Below are 23,077 nucleotides of genomic sequence, written 5' to 3'. Positions count from 1 at the left end.
CAACAATCATTCCAGTAACGTCTCTGACATGAATTGTATAGGAAATGAAGATCTTGAAACATGCACTATACCAGAACTTGACTGGTGCTCAGATGGCAGATGGCAAACTGATGTGAAATGATGTGGATCAGATAGAATAGGAAAGAGAATGAGCTGAATGCAAGAGACAGAAGAAACAGATTGATTATTAAATATTAGAGAAAGCGTCTATCACCAAACATTGAAAACAACAATAATGAAACAAAAGACAGGCATTCTTACAATCATCTTTGTTTTCAATGGGGGGAAAAAAACCATTCGCCATTATATAAGATTGCTAATAACATGGGAAACTGTTTTCTCCATTATCTCCTTCCCTCTTGAGAATAAAATCAGGGCCAGGTGCGGTGGCTCACGCCTGTAATCCCAGCACTTTGGGAGGCTGAGGTGGGCGGATCATAAGGTCAGGATATCAAGACCATCCTGGCCATGGTAAAACCCTGTCTCTACTAAAATACAAAAAATTAGCCAGGCATGGTGGTGGGCACCTGTAGTCCCAGCTACTTAGGAGGCTGAGGCAGGGGAATTGCTTGTATCTGGAAGACAGAGGTTGCAGTGAGCCGAGATTGTGCCACTGCACTCCAGCCTGGTGAAAGAGCAAGACTCTGTCTCAAAAAATAAAAAAATAAAAATAAAATAAAATAAAATCAGGTCCACTTATTACAATGAGGTGTTTTCCAAGGAAGAGGCAAGCTCTAGAAGGCACCTGGCCCTGAGATACTATATCACTTTCCCTACATGGGTGCTTCTCCAAAGACCATTAATTCCTGAAATGCACATACAAACCTTCCACTTTTAAACTCATGACATTTTTTTTCTGCCTGTGTGTATTTTCAGTAGGGATGAGGTTTTGCCATGTTGGTCAGGCTGGTTTTGAACTACTGGACTCAAGTGATCTGCCCACCTCAGCCTCCCAAAGTGCTGGGACTACAGATGTGAGCCATCATGCCTGGCATAAACTCATGAGATAGAAGCTTGTTCCACATCACATTGTCTTTGCTTTTATTTCTATGTCTTGGGAAAAAGAACTGAAGATACAGGGAAAATTAGGCAGGACTACCCTTTACTGTTAGAGAAAGGGATTTGTACCATAACAACATCGTCAGAAACCTTTCAAGTGACAGAAATAAACACTTTAAAGGGGAAGGGGTCCACTACATTATCTAGATAATGGTCTCTAAGCAGCAATGACAGTATCGTATCATTCTTCATTGCCCTAGTTTCTTCCAAAGCAAAAGCTTGAAACATATCTAAAATTGGGCCAGTCACTCATTGCTTCACTCATTGATCAATTTTCCACTAATCAATGGTTATTGGAAAACTCTGGCTTAACCTTCAATTCCTGATTGAGTTTACAGCGAATGTGCACAGGATGCTCCAAAGCCATGTTATTCCTCTGGAACCAGGAAGTCCTACTTTTAACACCTTCAGCTGCAGATCTGACAATAACGCTCCAGCTCTGCAGAATATCAACGGGTCTCTAAATAACTGTGCTAATCTATAAATAAAGGAATGCAGAAATCCTCAACAGACCAATTTTATTAAGTAATTAACATGAAAACATTGTGAAAAGACATACCATTATCTCCAAAAGCTAGAACCTCACACATGAAGGATTCAAAGCACATAAGGTGATATCATTTATTTTAACATCCACGTTGGGGCTGTCTTTGGTTATGGCCTGAAACAAGTGATTCTTCTGTTTTTCCTCCACATACGGAAGACATTGTAAGAGACTAATTTGAGCTGGACTGTTCCATTTCCCTGATTCACATGAAGAGTCATGTTTTTTCTTTAAAAAACCCCCTGTAGAACTACAAAGTTGAAGTACTGGCAGAGGTATTGAAAGTCATTCAGTATTTACGAACATTGTGTTGAATGATGAGGTCTTGAAAATGTCATTTTATCCATCCAACTTCTTCTAGGATAAAATTGTGATAGAAAAGCTTTCCACTTTTTTTTTTTTTTTGAGACAGACTCTTGCTCTGTCACCCAAGCTGGAGTGCAATGGCACAATCTTGGCTCACTGCAACCTCCACCTCCCAGGTTCAAGTGATTCTCCTGCCTCGGCCTCCTGAGTAGCTGGGACAATAGGAGCATGCTACCATGCCCAGCTAGTTTTTTTTTTTTTTTTCTATTTTTAGTAGATACAGGGTTTTATTATGTCAGCCAGGATGATCTCAATCTCCTGACCTCATGATCCACCCGCCTCAGCCTCCCAAAGCACTGGGATTACAGGTATGAGCCACCACGCCTGGCCTCCACTATTTTCTTTTTAGCAGCCCCAAAGAAGGCCAATTCACTCCCCTAAGAATATATTCTGGATCCTTCTGAGCCTTACTGATTGTCCTACCTGAAGACTGACCCAGTTCTGAGAGTTTTTATGGACACCCAGCACTGCGGATGCACTCAGCTATAGAGAAGCCAGATGTGTGTTCAGCCTCTCCTTTGCAACTGACTGTGATGTGAGTTCAGGCAAGCAGCTAAGGCCCGCTGAGCTTCACTTCCTCCATCTGTAAAATGGTAAACTCTGAGCTCTTTCTCAGGCTCAGACCTGGTATGACTACTACACAGAACTATTAATGCTATTCATCATGTAAAAATAAAAACAAGCACATAAGGAAAGTTCTTTCCTCTCTATCCCCTCACTCCAGGCCACGCACCTGGCTGCCCTTCAGGAGGAAAAATGAAACCAGGTTCACTTTGAAAAAGATGGAAGGCATTTCTTCTACGGCTTAAGGGGAAAGTAGAGAAAAGGAGCTCAGTCATTTGTCTTTTTTTTTTTTTTTTTTTTTAAAGGCTAATTCTGGCCAGGCGCGGTGGCTCACACCTGTAATCCAAGCACTTTGGAGGCCGAGGCAGGGGGATCACCTGAGGTCGGGAGTTCAAGACCAGCCTGACCAACATGGTGAAATGCCGTCCTTTTTTTAAAAAAAAAAAAAAAAAGTCTAATTCTGTGTTCACAAGAAGAGGAATTTCCCACCAATGGAGGTCAAACTTGTATTTCCTTCCATTTTCCCCTATTCTAAACATAGCCATAGTGTATTGGTTACTGATTAAAGAGCAGGTGACAAAATGATACTCATAATATGATGCCACTGAACACATGTATGTGTATGTGTGTGGAAAAAAGAATGAATGGTCAAACGCCAAAATGTCTGCAATGGTTATTTTTGGATTTTGCGAATAACAGTGAATAATTAGTGAAAAGTTTGCTGTTCGTGTTCTTCACCTAGATTTTCTAAAAGGTTTGCAACGAGCACGTGATATGCACGTAGGCAATCTATCAAACACGCGCATTGAAAGATGCAACTTAGAAGACATCCTCTCCTCCCAAAGGCGAAGCGTTCCCTAATATAATTAAGAATATTACCACAAAGGAATGCAACGCTACTCTGAAATGAAAGGCAGGTGTGTTTTAAGCACCTTCCCCTCCCGGGACTCAGGGTTTCCACATGTGCCTTTGAAGATTCCTACACCCCATTCTGCTCTTCTTGGAAAAACAACCCAAAGCAGCTCCATACCTTGCAAATCAGCTCCAGGGTATCCCTTGCAGTGTCCCCGGGCCGGACGACCGTCAGGGCAGGCTGATTATTGGGCAGACAGAACCAGGACGGAGTGAAATACTCGTGGACCCAAATGTCGCAGTCAGGGTTGTGCTGGTGAACGCTAGGTAAAACCACTTCTTTCTCCCTCTATAAAAAGAAATAAAGTTAGCCGGGTGGCCGCAGTGGAGCTCTGACAACCCTAGATCCCCAGACTGCACACAGCAATCACCCATTCCTATGAAAACGGCCCAGAGCGGAGGCAGAGGCAGGGGAACCCTTGGAGAGAGATTTTTAACCTCAGCTGTGGGGCAGGCTTCACACCTGGTCCACAACATCCATAGGTGGTCATGGCGGGAAGGAGGAAAGGAGGGAAGGAAGAGAGAAAGGAAGGAAGGAAGGGAGAGAGAGAGGGAGGGAAGGAGGAAGTGAGTCACCCATTTAGCTCAGCTTTATGGCTCTTATTGCCTCCACAAACTCATTTCAAGTTTTAAACAGGGAATTCCTACAGCAAGCATACTTGCCATGGGAACTGATAGTTCAAAACCATGATGAAGCTCCTAGAAATTTTTTTTTCAAAAAGACAATGCTCTAGCGCTACCTATTTATATTTGTAGACAGCATCATTTTTATGCTCTCCTTGGACCTTCAGCACAACCCGGGACAGAGACAGTTCCATTTGCCAGACAGAGTTCAAAGAACTTCACGGATAACCTCACGGCACAAGGTGGCAAAAACAAGCCTCCTTGGCGGCCATCACTGTATCCTCTCCATCACTCTGCCTGAGGACCAGGGAGTGGAATGCAGTCTGTGAATGTGGGAGAAGAGTCCTATGCCCTCCCTCACAGCTGGGCTAAACGTAAGCAAGCGAAGCAGATGAAGCAGAAGACATCCTTAGATTGATGCAATGTTAGGAGCCCCGTGAAATAAGCAAGGGAAGAATGATGTTAGATTTCAGCAATGTAAACGTAACACTGATGCCCAATACATGTTAAGTAATATGTTTTCATTATTGACTTATAACCAAGCCACTACTTGGTAAATATGCATCTACAGATCACGAAGAACAAAGCTGGTATCCGCAAATTACAAGAAGAAACAAATTTCCCAATGAAAGCTGAGAGGTAGCAACATAACCTCTATTCATAAGAAGAACAGGATTTGAGAATGGGGAAACGTTTTAGTAAAAGCCACTAAACTAAACCCAACTGTGGAAGATAATTTCAGCCCTGCCTTTGAATACAGTTGCTTTGGCAGATAAGCTGGACCCCAGGGAAGGAATTGTCAAAAAGCAATCAACATGCCTAAATCCCATTAACTATAATTGGAATCTTCCAAGTCTATTCCAGTGTGCCACATTAAACAAATGCCCCTTAGCATTGGATCAACCCAAGTTTTGCATCTAACCTTTTTGAAAACAAGGCATTCTAGCCTGGATGTGAGAGAAAGAGGTATCCTGGAAAAATGGAAAACCAAAAATGGTACACAGAAATCCACTGGAAAAACTTTTACAGTTTCCAAGTTCTGTGGCTCAGAGAAGGTATCTCAGCACTAAATGTGGACTAACAATACTATGCAGGATGAATTGGTCAACCTCAGAAATGACCCAGTTAACACCGAAACCTATGCTTGGATTGAACGTAGGTCCAACAACTGAATTTCTTCAAATGTCATCGGAGACAGATGCTCAGACAGTGGCCATGGATGAGGATTGCCAAGGACAGGGGCCTTTATATCCAGGATAGTGTCATTCATGAATAGTTGGGATATAAAGGAAAGAAAAGGCCTTCCCATAGCCACCACTCTTTCCTTCCCCTCCAACAGCGGAACTCCCCACGGCACTCTGGTTTCTGAAGCTCAGCTCCATCTAGAACATGGGGCTGAGCCGCTGATGATGGACACTGTTCGGTTGCATGGCAAGAGAATTCAGAGGGCTGAATTCTGTCATATTGTTTCTGAGCCCAAGAACCAGAGGATCACACCAAGGTCATATTATCAACATCAGCCCAACCCCTCTCCCCTATAAAAACAGGATCCCAGTATCACTACTAGAGTCTTGAAAATCAGAGATGTCTATTTACTTAGACACTAAAAAAGCGGCCAAGAAAAAAAAATCAGTATTTTTATGGACTTTCAATCAGAGCAGTTTGGAAGGCTCTATTAAATCCAAGCACAAGGTTGAACCAAGTCTGTGAATCTTTAATTGAATATTTGACTTGCGAGGCAAATGTGTTCTTGTTGTTGTTTTAAAGAACACACTATTGGAACAGTTCGTTGGAATTAATGGGAGCAAAACAGCATGTGTGGGCAGAGAGGGAGTGTGGTAAGAGCACACCTCTTAGGAAGAGAAGTTGTACATGAAAAGAAATTGACAATGGCATAAAATATTCAGCAATTCAGAATCCACATTTCCTCTTACATTCTAGTTAGAAATTCATACATCAGGGCTGGGTGGGAGGCCGAGGTGGGTGGATCACCTGAGGTCGGGAGTTCAAGACCGGCCTGACCAACATGAAGAAACCCTGTCTCTACTACACATACAAAATTAGTCAGGCATGGTGGCGCATGCCTGTAATCCCAGCTACTCAGGAGGCTGAGGCAGGAGAATTGCTTGAACCCGGGAGGCAGAAGTTACAATGAGCCCAGATCATGCCATTGCACTCCCAGCTGGGCAACAAGAGTGAAACTCCGTCTCAATTAAAAAGAAAAGAGAGAAAAAAAGAAAGAAATTCACACATCACATCAAACGGTAAGTAAGAGAACTGTTATGTCAGCAGGAGAATGTTCTCATTATCACTCAGTTTTAAATATAAAATGATTTTCCATCTCTTGTGGACTTATTACATAACTTTAAAAAACTGATAATTTCAGTTTTTAATATTGAGTTTACTTAATTTTAGTAGCCCAAGAAAACACTGCACTATGTATATGCTGATGCAGAAAACAGGTTTATTTTTACCTTGCCATCTGGAACAATGTCATCAAATATTCCCTCTAAAGATTTCTTTACAGCTTCGGTTCCCTCTCCAAACACCTGCACATACAAAAGCACCATCTTAAAAAGGAATCTGAGCAACAGGGCAAATGAAACCTAAGAAGGGGGAAGGAAGTGGACATGGCCGTGACAAAACCTTACACACGTGTTCAGAAGCTCCTACATCAAATCCCAAAGCAGGTGAAATAATTTATGGGCGCAGACCTTGAAAAACACGTCCCTGTATCTAGATCACTTCCCTACTACATCTTTGACAGTTGGAAAAATAAAAAAGTTTGCTTTCAAATCTGGATAATACATCTCCACTTAAAGAAAATAGGCTGGGCATGGTGGCTCACACCTATAATCTCTAGCTCTTCGGGAAGCTGAGGCGAGAGGACTGCTTGAGCCTAGGAGTTCGAGACCAGCCTGGGCAATATAGTGAGACCCCTGTCTTTACAAAAAAAAAAAAAAAAAAAGAATTACAATGCTGGGTGTGGTGGCTCACACCTGTAATTCCAGCACTCTGGCAGGCCTAGGAGGGTGGATCACGAGGTCAGGAGTTCAAAACCAGCCTACCCCATATGGTAAAACCCCATTTCTACTAAAAATAAAAAAATTAGCTGGGTGTGGTGGCATGCGCCTATAATCCCAGCTACTCAGGAGGCTGAAGCAGGAGAATTGCTTGAACCCAGGAGGTACAGGTTGCAGTGAGGCAAGATGGTGCCATTGCACTCAAGCCTGGTGACATCTCAAAAAAAAAAAAAAAAAAAAAAGAATTTCATTAAATTAGCCAGGCATGTTGGTGCGCACCTGTAGTCCCAGCTACTTCAGAGGTTAAGGTGGGAGGATCACCTAAGCCCAGAAAGCAGAGGTTGCAGTGAGCCAAGATCACGTCACTGTACTACAATCTGGGCAATAGAGGGAGACCTTGTCTCAAAAACAGGAAAGAATGAAAGACATTAGGCTAGACGTGGTGGCTCACGTCTGTAATCCTAGTACTTAGCGAGGCTGAGGCAGGAGGATTGCTCAAGCTCAGGAGTTCAAGACCAGTTTGTGCAACAGAGTGAGACCCTGGCCCAACAAAAAACCCTGAAAATTAGCCATGTGCAGTGGCATGTGGCTGCAGTCCCAGCTACTCAGGAAGCTGAGGTGGGAGGATCACTTGAGCCCCGGAGGTCAAGGCTGCAGCAGTGAGCTGAGATCGCTCCACTGTACTCCAGCCTGAGCAACAGACCGAGATCTTGCCTCAAAAAAAAAAAAAAAAAAAAAAAAAAAAAAAAAAGATTAAACAAAAGAAAAAGCAATGAACTAGATAAACTTACAAGGAAGCATTTCTCCTATAGCCTCATATACCCAATCCGATACTTGTAACTAAAATTCTGCTTGCTTTGTAATACTTTTTTCAGTAGAATGTAGGAAGATTACAGTTTTTTTAACTCAACATGGCAACATGGGTGTTTTTTTTTTTTTTAATTTAAAACATAGAAAATTGTCTCTTCTTTGAAATGTAATCAATCCTGCTAATAAAGATATCACGAAAATTAGAATAGGGTAGGATTGCCACTAGGTACTGAAACTCATGGACATGAGGAATTTTATGATTATCCCTAAAACAAGCAAGTAATGTCAGGATAATGTACACAATTAAGAAAAAGCCTTTCCTCCATGCAAGTAAAACATACAAAAACATACAATGTGTTAAATTTTTTTTGGTAGAGATAGGTTGTTGTTATGTTGCCCAGGCTGGTCTTAAACTCCTGGCCTCAAACAGTCCCCCACCTTGGGCTCCTAAAGTGCTAGAATTACAGGCATGAGCCACCACGCCTGGCCAAAAAAAAATTTTGTCCATTTCAAATTACAGAATTAATGAGTAAATTTCTACTGGTATGTTTATGGTTAAGCAAAAGGTTCTTTAAAACTCATACTTTAAGAAAAAAATTACAAGAATTGTTTCTAAGACATTATTACATTGTGCTTTGATTTTAGAAAAATGTTACAACAGTCTCTTGAATTCATTTAAATTTAGTCATATGTTTCAGGAGAAATAGGATGTAACGGCTGGGTGCTGTGAATCACTCCTGTAATCCACCTTTGGGAGGCTGAGCTGGGTGGATCCCGAGGTCAAGAGATGGAGACCATCCTGGCCAACATGGTGAAACCCCATCTGTACTAAAAATACAAAAATTAGCTGGGCATGGTGGTGCGCACCTGTAGTCCCAGCTACTCAGGAGGCTGAGGCAGGAGAATCGTTTGAACCTGGAAGTGGAGGCTGTAGTGAACCGAGACTGCACCACTACACTCTAGCCTGGAGACAGAGCGAGACTCCGTCTCAAAAAAAAAAAAAAAAAAAAAAAAAGAAGAAGAAAAACAAAAGAAGAAATGGGCTTTAACATAACCTGGTGCCAATCACGCAGAAGCACATGAACAAAGCATTTTGCTAGAAAACAAGTCTGATCTGTGAAGTGCTGAAGCAGTGGGCTGAGCCATCTCTAAGAGAAGAAGATACATACATGATGGCACCACCACCTACCAAAAACAAGAGAAATGCTGCTCATTCATGCCTTCCTTTTGCTGGTTTTAACTGAGAACCATCAAGTCTATGTGATTTTTCCGAAGAAATGCTGACATTCCTCCACGGTTTTTCCTTTAGATTTACATAAAAGCAAAACCCATGGAAGCAAGCTCGATGTTCTACTCTCCCAAAAGATCACAGGACAAGCTGCAAAAACTGCTTCAGTCTCACACCGGCTTATCATTTGCTCATCTGCTCTCTCCAGGTTCCATCAAGGACAGAGAAATACCACGTTAAAACAGTGCGTATCGAGCAGGCGTGGTGGCCCACCTCTATAATCCCAGCACTTGGGAGGCCAAAGTGGGCAGACCACTTGAGGTCAGGTGTGCGAGACCAGCCTGGCCAAAATGGTGAAATCCCGTCTCTACTAAAAATACAAAAATAATTAGCTGGGCGTAGTGGCGCGCGCCTGTAATCCCACTTACTCGGGGAGCTGAGGCAGGAGAATTGCTTGAACCTGGGAGGCGGAGGGTGCAGTGAACCTTCATCCTGGGCGACAGAGTGAGACTCCGTCTCAAAAACAAAAATTCTCCAGTGAGTATGGTAGTCAGCTAAGGGACTCAGTGTTATCAGCTTTCAGGATAAATCTCTTTTCTAAATTTCTTAAGTAAATTAATGGCTGGAACTGTCAGAGCAAACAAGGAGAGATCATTCTATCAAGTCAGTCAATGACATCTTCTCACTTTGCGTAAGGGCGCAGGGTGAATAGGTCAAACTAGCAGTTGTAGTCATGACCTCCAAAATGCTTAAGGCCTGACTTTCCAGCCACTGCGGCCCATGAACTGCACATTCTTCTTCCAAAAGCTACAGATGCTCATGTTCCTTTAGCCCCTAAAGTCTAAACAAGCAGTTCTGGAGCTACTCATTTCTCAAAGCCAAACGCCAAGGAGGACAATAACAACAGAGAGTGAGCTTCGCGGAAGTAACTCCAGCAGGAGGCTGGCCTTGGCCAGTGAAGAAGTCAAATTAATGGGGAGGAACTAGGGGGTGCACATGGTCAGTGGAGACCCGTCATGGCACCAGGCTAGGTTGTGCCCTCATGGACATACCTTTCCAGCCCTGGAGCTGAGCAGAAGGGGACTGTGGCAGTGGGCAAGCGCATTTGGATTCCTGGCTCCTCATTCCAGCAGGCAGAGGATCTGCCCATTTAATGCCAACCCCAAAAAGTCAGGGGCACAGAAACAACCGGATTTCCCTAGAGGCTGCCTTTCATCCAGCATAAAGACTTAAAAAGACTCTGCACAGCTGGGTCCAGTGGCCCGTGCCTGTAATCCCAGCACTTTGGGAGGCTGAAGCGGGTGGAACACAAGGTCAGGAGTTCAAGACCAGTCTAGCCAACATGGTGAAACCTGTCTCTACTAAAAATACAAAAATTAGCCAGGTGCAGTGGCTCACACCTGTAATCCCAGAACTTTGGGAGGCCAAGGAGGGTAGATCACAAAGTCAGCAGACCGAGACCATCCCGGCTAACGCAGTGAAACCTGTCTCTACTAAAAACACAAAAAAATTAGCTGGGCATGGTGGTTCGTGCCTGTAGTCCCAGCTACTTGGAAACTGAGGCAGGAGAATCACTTGAATCCGGGAGGTGGAAGTTGCAGTGAGCTGAGATCGTGCCACTGCACTCCATCCAGCCTGGGCAACAGAACAAGACTCCATCTCAAAAAAAAAAAAAAAAAAAAAGACTCTGCATTCAGGTGCCCACTTGACTTCATCATAGAGCCTGCTCTGTCCTAAAGACTCGGGGTGAATTGTGCTCCTTGAGTAGGTCTGTAATTAACCAGGGTTTGGAAAGGATGCAGGCGGCAAACTGGAGCTTAGTGATAGACTAATAGCAGAGTTCAATGTTATGTGTATGCATGACCTATCAAGTGTCTAGCAGAGCTAGCTTCTTTGTGTCAACTACTGATTTTAAATATCACTCGGTCTCAATAAAGAAACACACACATCCCAAACTGAGGTGGCCACAGAAGCAATCTGTGCAGGCTTGCTTGTCATCTGCTCTGGAACCTACCTGGTTGATGCTTGGGCGTCCCTGCTTCTTTTTGGAGGTAGTATCCAGACCCCAAAGAGAAGAAAACCTGCTCCTTCGCTTGCTTGCAGATCTGGACATGGCCTGAGTACGTCTTCTCACTCCAGTTTCGCCAGTGCGTGCTGCAACCTGAGGATGGCAAAGACAAACAGCCACAGGGAGATGCGTGAGGACCACCCGCCTGTGCCCTGAGGTCCCCAGTAAGTCCCACCTTCGGAAACCCCTCCTCCATCATGCCAGCCAACCCTGACCCCAACGTTCAAAGTATTCAATCCATGACCCAGACATATTGGGACTTTGAGAGCCCTTCATGAATTCAGAATGGAAATGAAAGGCTGGCAAATTCGATCCTTGTTTGAAATCATCAGTGAAGTGACCTAATATAGGAATAAAACATGTATGTTCTATTTCCAAAAATGACATGTCCTTCTGGTCACAGGCTTGAACTATAGCAGCAAGGGAAATGAGCCAGGCTTTCTCTCAAATTGCTGCAGAGCTGTTTCTGCATTCTAGTGAAAAATGGTACCCAAGTGTCAGTGACAATAGTGGAAAAACAGCAGATTTTGGTTCCTGGGTTTCCAGGTTAAATCTAAAACTACCAATCCCTACTATTTTGTTTTCTTGGAATATATAAAATCACATTTTAAAATCAGGCAAGTGATTGCCGGCCCCAAATATCCATTCTCTATTCCATCTTAGTCAGAAAAATCTCAAATGTAGGCCAGGTTGGGTGGCTCCTGCCCGTAATTTTAGCATTTTGGGAGGCAAAGGCAGGCAGATCGCCTGAGGTTAGGAGTTCGAGACCAGCCTGGCCAAAACGGTGAAAACCTGTCTTTACTGAAAAATACAAAAATTAGATGTGTACGGTGGCAGGCACCTGTAATCCCAGCTATTTGGGAGGTTGAGACAGGAGAATTGCTTGAACCCAGGAGGTGGAGGTTGCAGTGAGCCAAGATCATGCCACTGCACTCTAGCCTGGGTGACAGAGCAAGACTCTGTCAAAAAAAAAAGGCAGGGGGCGGGGAGGGGCAGAGAATCTCAAATGTAAGTGAGCATGTAGCCAGTAAGTCCAAGATGACTTATTTTCCTTGCAGTAGGGCATGGATTGGGCTTCAGTTCAGGTCAATGGCATATAAGCAAAAAAAACTATTTGCAGCTTCCAGGAATCGTGCTCCATAGGAATGGGCTTTCTGCTATCCTTGACTTTTTTTCCTGATGAAAGGAAGGTCTATGTGGTGGTCTAGGATGTTCCTACAGCAGCCTTTCCTTTTTTTTCTCTCTCTCTCTTTTTCCTTTTTTTTTTTTTTTTTTTTTTTTTTGAGATGGGGTTTCACTCTTTATTGCCCAGGCTGGAGTGAAGTGGTGCGATCCTGGCTCATCGCAATCTCAGTCTCCCAGGTTCAAGTGATTCTCCTGTCTCGGCCTCCCTAGTAGCTGGGATTACAGGCACCTGCCACCATGCCCAGCTAATTTTTGTATTTTTAATAGAGACGGGGTTTCACCATGTTGGCCAGGCTGGTCTCGAACTCCTGAACTCAGGTGATCCACCCACCTGGGCCTCTCAAAGTGCTGGGATTACAGGAGTGAGCTACCATGCCCGGTCCAGAAGCCTTTTCAAGGATGGCAGAATAACAAGACAAAAAGAGACCTGGCTCACTGAAGATGAAGGTGCTTTACCAGACTTGCATCACTTACATGCCCTGTGTTCAGGTAAATGGGAAAGAAACTTGTATTTTTTTGTTAAACCAAAGCCAAACTCTGTCGAGATACTACAATGTACCAGCAACCCAGAGAAGCATTTCACAAGGGAACGCCCTGAATGTAAATCTGTCACCATGATAATAACTACTCAAGGACAATCTCCACAAGGACTCCAGAAAGTCCTCCCAGCAAAACACTCAGGCTTGAACTTTATCCTCCAGGTGGCAAGCAAAGTCCCCGGAACTTAAGGGAACTTCTGCCTGAGGAGGTCTCCACAGGCCACCCACGGACTCGGACTTTCAACAATGGGAGTGGCAGGAGGGAGAGCGAGTCTGACTTGAAATGAAGCTTCTCCACCCACTCTTCTGTTGCCAGAGGTAAATGTCTTGGAACCTACTTGTAGATTCCCACACAGGCAACTCCCAATGTGGCAGATGCCAACTGGCAGCAACTCGGGGGGAGAAGCAGTGTGGGTAACATGTGGGGTCTCCCAGGAGTCTGCGTGCTGGTTGGACCGCCAGCCTCTCTGGGGCTTCAGTATTGACAGTGTCAACACCGCAGAAGCCCCATGGGTGGGTTGGCAGGAATCAAAACAGCTTCTCTACAAGGGTATTAGAGGGAAGGTTTGGGGACCCAAACGAAAATAGGAAGATGAGGGAACTGAGAGGTTTTGCATTTTGCATTTTCTCAGCTTAGCACATTAAAACAATGGCAGCAGCCAACCCCGACCAGGGCACATAAAAATGTGGCATCCAAGACACGGGTGGGAATTTTTACTTGAAAGTGCTTAGTCTAAGATGACACTGGAAGTGTCACAGGGAACAAAATCACAAGACAAACATACCGTAAAATATATATAAATGTTCTCTATTTTCATCACTTTCTGAGTTAAAGGTAAACAAACGTTGTAAAAGGAATAAATTACAACATGGCGACACGCATATGCTCACAACGCTGAATAAATAATGTTAAAATTTTTAAATTCTAGAGGAAAAAGATGTCCATTTGGCCTCAGGGTCATATGATCTTATTTATAAATAAGTCCAGCCATTAACAGCAACACACATATACAGGCAGCCATATAAATATGTTGACATATATTATCATTTGTTTTCTTTATAGACACAGCAATGCCTGTACTTATCGTGTCTAGTTAATTGTTCACTTATTTCTCACCCATCTCTCCCACAAGACTATAAGCTCCAGGAGGACAGGCTGTCTGTGCTGTTCACTATAATCCTAGTCACAAGGATAAAACCGACGAATCCCGGGCACTTACATATATGTTTGTTGCCTGAACAAATAAATAAATAATACCACAAAGCAAAAGCATAGCCTATATAACATGGCAGCAACAATGAAAAGGTAACTCTTCGGTTTACAATTTCCGGACAAAAGATCATGAAAGAGAAACTCATACATCCATACACATTTACACAGTCTCAGTTACCAGCTGACTGGTCAGTTTAGTCTGTTTAACAAACACTTTGCTTACGGTTCTTATAAGCAATCTTCTGAATTGCTCGGGGCCTTGTACACTGCAAAAGTAACCACTGTCCCAAGACAATAATGACTCAAAATGAGCAAAGGGGTTTAGAAAAAAAGGCTGGCAGAAGAACTTCTGGACAAGAGCGCAAGAGTTTCTCAATGATCTTTGCCCAGACAATGCCTCCCTTTGTGGCCTGAACCTGATTACTCTATCATTCTGCTCATCTGTGCAAACAAGAACAATGATAACCTTCATTCAAAGAGTACAGCGGGGACCCTTCAGTTAATTACCGCAAATCACTCAGCATTATGGGAAGCTCTCTCAGTGAATGCTACTTCAATCACAGCTCCCATCTCCCCGACCCAGCCCCGTTACCCTCACACCTCCTCCTCCCTCCTCCCCCACTGAAAAGAAGAAAAAAAAATTCTGGACAAAGACTAAATTGAAGAATGTTTCAACCCCAAGGAGAAAAAAAATCCCAGGGGTCAAATGACAAGGAGAGGAGGGAAGGAAAATAAGAGTGCCTAATAAAACGGACTGCAAAACTCCCTGCCCGGGATCGTCCACAGCAGCTAAAGCGACAAACAGGAACAGACACCCAACAGGCTCGCATGACTTGTTCCGACTGAAATAAAACCCCTCACAGAAAAAGAGAAGTTGCAGGGGCATACAGAAACATCCAGACTCGTATCACTGACAAAACAAGCAAACAAACAAACAAACAAAGGAACAGACAGTTGAATGTATGGACTGAAATATTCTTCTTTAAAACCACTGGCCAAAAAACCTAAAAGAGTAACTAACTCTCCCATTCCCATCTTCAGCTGGCCAAACTTTAATAGCCTGCCCCCTGAAAGAAAAGCACACACACATAGCAGACATTGAGACGAAGGAAATTAGAGGGTCTGAAGATCAATTATGGAAGAGTAAAACGGTAACCTTCTCGGGGAGATTGCATCCAATGGCTTTGAAGAAAATAATGAAAGCATACAAGTTTTAGGGAGAAAGCAACATCATTTTCTCCAAAATGTAGCAAGGTACAGGGAGAGGAGGGAGCCACTCTGACGCTCAGGGTTTAGTATTAATACAGATGGTACCTCGATGACATCACAAGTTCCCTTCATAAAGATGCGTCCTCAATGGATGATAAAGAAGGAAATAAAGAAAAATTTCTATCCTAGTTTTCTGTGTTTGTTTTTTGTTTTGCAGATTAGGTGAACTGAGATTTGGCTAAGTTAAAAACTGGTGTCCAGGTCTCCGAGAGACAGATCTGAAGTCACAAACTGAAAACCTTTTGTAAGGTTATTCAACACAGCACTTTGTCCCACCACTACTGAAAAAACAGGATTTAATAGCTGTATGGAGAGGTGGTAGCCAGGGAGACCAAGAGCTGAGCTGTAATTAGCAGAACAAATCAGGATGCCAGTTTTAATAACTCCAGAAATTGGTTTAAGACTTCTTTAAAAATGTAAATCTACCCCTAATTATCTGAATGATGATGCTAATCTATTTATAAAGAATACAAACGCCTCTGACTGAATTATAGCTCTGAATGCAATTGAAGGGTACAGCTGACACAGCAAGAGAACAGCACAGTTAAGGTTTTACAAAGCACTTTCTGGAACCTGAGACTTAACATTTAATTCCCTGGCAAATGTGCTAAGGTGCAGTACATTTTAAGTGGGTGTCGACTTGGAGAGACTAAAATCATGTTACTCATACAGCAATTTTTGAGAGGGAGCCAAAAGTACACAAAGCTTCTCTCACTTAAGCAAGTACATGAAATTACAGATCACAAACACACAACACGAGTATACAATCTGCCGCTTTAGAGGTCAGATGGAAATTCCCCTCCTCCAGCAATGTGTATTTCAACTGGCAAATCACAAAGTTCTTTGCCTTCCTGTAATGCATTCAGTATTCATGGTCATCAAAACAATGGTAAAAATAAAGTGAAATGGAGATCTCCAAAGAGATCTATGTTCCATATACGGTATATGTGTGTGTGTGTGTGATTGAGTGACAGAAAGAGACAGAATGAGAATGTACACACACACACACACACACACACACACACACACACACACACACACACAGACACATTTATTTATTTATTTGAGACAGAGTCTCACTCTGTTGCCCAGGCTGGAGTGCAGTGACATGATCTTGGCTCACTGCAACAACCTCTTCCCAGGTTCAAGCAATTCTCAGGCCTCAGCCTCCCGACTAGCAGGGATTACAGGTGTGCGCCACCACACCCAGCTAATTTTTGTACTTTTAATAAAGACGGTTTCATCATGTTGGTCAGGCTGGTCTCAAACTCCTGACCTCAGATGATCCACCTGCCTCGGCCTCCCAAAGGGCTGGGTTTACAGGCATGAGCCACCGCGCCCAGCCTGAGAATGCATGGATATATGAGAGTGAGCACTCCACTCACCATTCCCACAGAGTTAATATAAAATATATGCATTTGGATTCAAAACATGACTCTGCCCAAAGATGACAAGAGCTATCGACAAATACTACACATGATCAACGCTGAAGATGGAACCTTTCATGTTTTCTTTGCACAATAGCTTAGTGCCCATCAAGAGATGCTGAAGTAATATATTTCAGACAGGTTTAAACGGAAATTTGCATTCACTGCAAAGAGGGGGTATTTCAGAAATCCACACACAGCAGGAAACTAGAAAAACACTTAGGAGACTCTTGTCAAGTCCTGCTCAGGATTAAGCATCAAGCTTAATGTTTTTCAAAAATTCACTCGCGTCTACTCACCAGGGCATGAAAAGATGATACGGAAAAGATTCCAAGGCGGCCCATGGCCACTTTCGTTGGTCGACTTGCAAAAGCAAGAAGCCTTTTGGGGTTTGGCAGCTCCCCACCCTGAAGGCTGGCTAAGTAACAGCGGAAACGAAAGAGGTCCATTTGGAACTGCTCGAGATTTTGCTCCCAAACGAAGATCTATGGCAGTGAAAACACGGGAAAAGAAACAGTGAGAAAAACGGAAAACAAGTGTTAACAGCTTTATCCCATACACAGTTGCATGCTGTAAAGGCACTCATTATAATTCCAAGGAATAAACAACAAGTACCTAAGTTTCTTAGTTACTTACGTTTCTTCTGCAAAGATCTATAGCTATACATTCAGCATGATAAATAGAAAGTGATGAGTTCTTCTGTTCCCTCCTATCTTGGAGTTCATATTGGGGAGATGATAAGTCTATCAATTCCAAGATCCGGGCCACAAACTCCAGACTGGAGAAGTTAAAATGTAGAGATTTCCAGCACCAGAGAACTATATGAATTAACACGAGGTGGGTTTTCATACAAAGAAAAGTGAGATGAATTAAAGGCCAGAAGCAACTGACCAAAAGCTTTTGGGAAGAGTAGGGTAGCCCAGAACACAGGGTGGAAGAACACCTAGATGGTGCCTAGACTCTGGAATTCAAAGTTCCAACCACAGCACGTCTCTGAGACATTCGCTCATTTCTCTTTTTCTTTCTTTCTTTTTTTTTTTTTTGAGACAGAGTTTTCCTCTTGTTACCCAGGGTAAAGTGCAATGGCGCGATCTCAGCTCGCGGCAACCTCTGACTCCTGGGTTCAAACAATTCTCCTGCCTCACTCTCTCGAGTAGCTGGGATTACAGGCATGTGCCACCACACCCAGCTAATTCTGTAATATTTTAGTAGAGACAGGGTTTATCCATGTTGGTCAAGGTGGTCTCAAATTCCCGACCTCAGGTGATCCACCTGCCTCAGCCTCCCAAAGTGCTGTGATCACAGGCATGAGCCGCCGCGCCTGGCCATTCCCTCATTCTTCAAAGTGGCAAAATGTGTCCCTAGCAGCACTGGTCACAAAAGGTCGGAACAGCTTGAATGTCCATCAACCAATGATCAATAAACAAACCATGGTGTGTACATACAACAGAATGCGATGGAGCCACAACTCAGGAGTAAAGTACTGATGTATGCTACCATGTGGCTCCACCCCCAAAACATGAAGCTCTGGGAAGGAGCCAGACCCAAAAGGCCAACTATTGTGCCATTCCATTCATATAAAACATCTAGAATAGGCAAATCCAAGAAGACAGTGCCGGGGCAGAGGGCAGCAACTGCTTAACAGATATGAGGTTACCTTTTGGGGCAGATGAACACATTTTGGGACCAGATGGGGTAGTGGTTGTACCACACTGGACATGTACTCGATGCTACTGAATCGTTTGTGTTACAATAGTTGATATTTTGTGAATTTTGCCTTAATTAAAAAAAATACAGTGTCAGGTAACACAGGGAAACCCCAGAGGGAGAGAAATATGGAAGGTCTGTGTCAATTGTTCTATGATTTAAATATCATTTATTCATGTAATTATTTCCTAAGCATTAGGACAAAATGTCAAAGGATTACCTGATGGCTGTCACTGATTTTAAAACAGCTGAATAGCAAGTCAAAATGCCCATTGTTCATTTCACTAAATCTTTTCTGTTTGGCATGAAATATACTTATGCACACATAAAGCAGTTGTGTGTGTGTGTGTGTGTGTGTGTGTGTGTGTGTATAAGTATATATAGTCTAGACATAGAGAGAGATAATCTTACTCTGTCACCCAGGCTGGTGTGCAATGGCGTAATCTTGGCCCACTGCAGCCTCCGCCTCCCAGGCTCAGGCGATCCTCCCACCTCAGCCTCCTGAGACTAAAGCTGTGGCTAATTTTTGTATTTTTTTTTTTTTTGTAGAGATGGGTTTTGCCATGTTGGCCAGGCTGGTCTTGAACTCCTGGGCTCAAGCGAATATGCCTGCCTCAGCCTCCCAAAGTGCTGGGATTCAGGCATGAGACACCATACCTGGCCAGATATATTTTTGAATGCACTTCACCTTTTCCAAATTAAGAATTCCAAATTTACTGAGGAGTCAGAAATGAATCCCCACCATTGGAGCACTCCAAGTCAGTCTGATAACATGGAAATGAAATTGCAAACTTTCTAATTACACAGATCCTTTAGAACAGCACACCACTGGTGGGGGCCAGGGGCTCATCTATTAGGTTTCTATCTTTCATTCAATGTAGTATTATTCCATTTAGCTGCTAACAATCAGCTATCAACAACGGGTGAAGAACACTGCCAGTCAAAATAAAGAATTTAGCATCCTGGATGACAAGCTGTCGAGGAGATATCTGATGATGTCTCTTGACTCCAAAACAGCAAAAAAAAAAAAAAAAAAAAAAAAAAAAAAAAAAAAAAAAAAAAACCCTGTTAGAGACCTAACAATTTTGTCCAGCTCTAAACACGGAAGAATGATTACCTGATCTAGTATCGTTTTCTTCTTCTTTGAGTCGGTGACTGAAGACAGCTGCATTTCGCCCATTTTCTTCATCTTTTCATCCATGTCAATCTTCTGTTCCAGTTTTTTGATTTCTGATTTCAGGAGTCGGAGCGTGTCTTCCTTGTGGTGGTGCCTCGCAACTGCAGTGGCGCAGGCAGAGTGGATGGCGGTGATCCAGTTTTCAAGCTCCGTCTGGCTAGTGGTCTGGACCAGGGAGAAGGGGCAGGAAGAAACAGGCACCTTTTAGGAAGTTAAGAGAAATGAACTGGAGCATATCCAGAGAAGCAATGCCTGGGAGTCGAGGTGTCAGGTCTAGACACCCATAGATAAGGCTAACCTTACCTCCTCCTCCTCCTTCAGGAAACCAGTAACAAAAAGTGAGTCTCAGGTCAGATGCCCCCCTCCCCTCCTCAACTTCAAGGGCTGTCCTGAATGAAGCCACCATGTCTGTTCACTCAGTGTACTTACTGAACTCACTTGTGAAATTGATACTACTAACACAGCTTGGTGTCTACTCAGGAGGGTTGCTGTGAAGCAAAGGTCAATTTCCAGATAGGACTGGTCAGTTACAGGGCGTGAGTGGGAGTGAGGGACTTCACTGACATAGGAAGCTACGACAGCCCCGCTCCTAGTGAACCACTGCAACCCAAATCCAAAGGTCCCATCCTGGCGCTAAGCAGCAGGACAACTACAGTTGGGGAAGCGGTCAGGTAGCCAGAAGAAATACTGTCTTGGGGGGCTCCACGGGAGCCTCTATGAATTGCAGCTGGCCAGCAACACTCCATGTGCTAAAAGTGGCCTGTTTGAGAAGGGCATTAAGAAAATGGTGAGTGACAACCACCAATGGACAGGTGACCTAAGTGAGATTGGACTGGCGTGACTCAGGTTCTGAAAGGTAAAAGTCAGAATAGTTTCGAAGAGACAGCTCATGTGTGGTAACTCGCTATTAAAGATTCCTCAGGCATTCAATCAATGAGTTTTTAAAAGTAAGGAGATACTGGACTTTTCTAGGTATTCTCTTAAGCCCAGAGGGGTGCAATACATGCTCAGAAGTTAGCCCATCTCAGGAAACAGTCTATTTAGCCACTACAGTACTAAAGTAGCTCCTAACATCATTTTTAATACACAAAAGCATTTAACTGTTTTTTCCTTTGGAGCACCTTCAATCATCTGAGTGAAGGCTTGTAAACAAAATTCTTTATTTATTTTTTTTTAAATTCTGAGACAGGGTCTTGCTCTGTCACCCAGGCTGGAGTGCAGTAGCACAATCTGGACTCAACTGCAACCTCCGCCTTCCAGATTCAAGCAATTCTCATGCCTCAGCCTCCCGAACAGCTGGAACTACAGACGTGTGCCACCGTGTCTGGCTAAGTTTTATATTTTTAGTGGAAATCATTTCACTATGTTGCCCAGGCTGGTCTCAAACTCCTGACCTCAAGTGATCCGCCCGCCTCAGCCTCCCAAAGTGCTGGAATTACAGGTGTGGGCCACTATGCCCAGCCACTTGTAAACAAAAATTCTATTAACAGGTCCCCACCAGCATATGACTCTATGCTGGCTGGCAGCTGAAATTTAAGCCAAGACAGTACTGTATCATTATTATTTCTGAATCTCATCAGTTTTGTATTCCACAGAAGAAAGAGCATCAAATATTTAAAATGGTGTCAGCTAGGAGCCACTGTGGCTCAGGCCAGTTATCCTGGCGCTTGAGGAGGCAAGGCTATTCATTTGAGCCCAGCCTGGGCAACATAAGAACCTCTCGATCATTTAAAAAAAAAAAAAAAAAGGATGTCAGCCAACCAAATCACCTCCTACTGGGCAAACCTAACTGCTCCAGCAGTTGTTACGTGGATAAAAAATATTTTGCCTGTGGATAAAGAAGATTTCAGTATGCTAGACAAGCTCAAGAAGAAACAGCAGAAATACCACCTAGCAAAGCAAATGGAATCACCTCGCTAAGACTGAATGGGAGGGGAGGTGATAAAGACACTGGAAGCCACAGGTGAGGACTTGTAGGTTGAGAAACTGAGGGGGAAAATGCATGTCTATATATGAGATTAACATAAACTTTAAATCTGCTTCATTTTATTTTATAGTTACATCCTCTTTGCAGGTCATTATCTTATAGTTTGTCCTTATGTATCACCTTGAAGTTCCACCAGAAGAAGAGAGGCCAGAGGCCCTCCTGCGTCTCATGAAAGCACCAAGCTTGCTCCTACCGCTGCACTGTACAAAGTTTGATCACTGATCTCCCAGTGCCTCACAATGAATGGGCATCTCATTACGTGGGGTTACTTTCTCCCTTTTTTTAAATTAGGAAAGGAACCAGCTCAGATGGACAGATAATCTGATAAGGATTATTTCCTTAAAAAAAAGAAAAGGAAAAAAAAAAAAACTTCCAAGATGAAAATACCCAGTGTTGGCAAAGACATGGAGTGACCAGAACTCATATGCACTGCTGGCTGCCAGCTGGAAAGTAAACATGTAGCACTGCTTTAGAAAGCTGTTAGATATTATCTACTAAAGATGAATACATGCATACCCTGTGACCCAGAAAATGCACTCTGGGTATATACTCAGGAGAAATGCATTCATATGCACCTAAAAATATACATACCAAAACATGGAGCACAGCATATCATGGGCAAAACTGGACATCATCCAGATGCCCACCAATAGGAGAATTGAGGAATATGTGGGATAATCACACAATGAAATACTATATAGCAAGAATAAAGGATCTGTAACTATAGACTAACACAGATAAATCTTGCACACATAATGTTGGGGAAGAAAGCAGAAACACTGCAGTATGTACTCTAGGATTCTATTTATATAAAGTACTGTATTAGTCCATTCTCATGCTGCTAACAAATAAATACCTAAGACTGGGTAATTTATAAAGGAAAGAAGTTTAACTGACTCACAGTTCAGCAGAGCTGGTGGGGTGTGGGGGGCCTCAGGAAACTTACAATCATTTCAGAAGGGGATAAGCCAACACATCCCTCTTCACATGGTAGCAGCAGGGAGAAGTGAAGAATGAAGAGGACGAGGGGAAGCCCCTTATAAAACCATCAGATCTAGTGAGAACTCAATATCACAAGAACAGCATGGAGGTAACCGCCTCCATGATTCAATTATCTCCCAATGGGTCCCTCCATGTGGGGATTATGGGAACTACAATTCAAGAGTAGATCTGAGTGGGGACACAGCCAAACCATATCAAGTACCAACACAGATAAACTTGTATATACTATTAGAAGTTGAGAGGCCAGGGTTAGGCCGGGCGTGGTGGCTCATGCCTGTAATCCAGCAACTTTGGAGGCCAAGGCGGGCGGATCACCCGAGGTCAGGAGTTCAAGGCCAGCCTGACCAACATGGTGAAACCTCGTCTTTAAAAA

The 23,077-nt window shown here is 43.4% G+C and overlaps 1 protein-coding gene across 18 annotated transcripts in view; it reads right to left on the bottom strand.

Moving 5' to 3' along the window:
- Window positions 1-23,077, bottom strand: part of TIAM1 (TIAM Rac1 associated GEF 1) — a 528,333-nt gene that overhangs the window by 176,201 nt on the left and 329,055 nt on the right. For all 18 annotated transcript variants that reach the window (XR_012514869.1, XR_012514870.1, XR_012514872.1 and 15 more), the window contains 5 exons: window positions 19,656-19,880; window positions 17,131-17,316; window positions 11,145-11,291; window positions 6,544-6,618; window positions 3,564-3,734 (listed from right to left, as the gene is read on the bottom strand). Coding sequence is in view for 9 of the 18 variants with exons in the window: in XM_010338326.3 (XP_010336628.2) it covers window positions 3,564-3,734; window positions 6,544-6,618; window positions 11,145-11,291; window positions 17,131-17,316; window positions 19,656-19,880 (804 nt within the window). In the remaining 9 variants the exon portion in view is untranslated. The remainder of the gene's footprint in view (window positions 1-3,563; window positions 3,735-6,543; window positions 6,619-11,144; window positions 11,292-17,130; window positions 17,317-19,655; window positions 19,881-23,077) is intronic.

The sequence above is a fragment of the Saimiri boliviensis genome, chromosome 18, assembly GCF_048565385.1.
Source record: "Saimiri boliviensis isolate mSaiBol1 chromosome 18, mSaiBol1.pri, whole genome shotgun sequence".
Classification (NCBI taxonomy): Eukaryota; Metazoa; Chordata; class Mammalia; order Primates; family Cebidae; genus Saimiri; species Saimiri boliviensis.
Note: the sequence above shows the minus strand (reverse complement) of the source record. Positions and strands in the feature narration are given on the sequence as shown.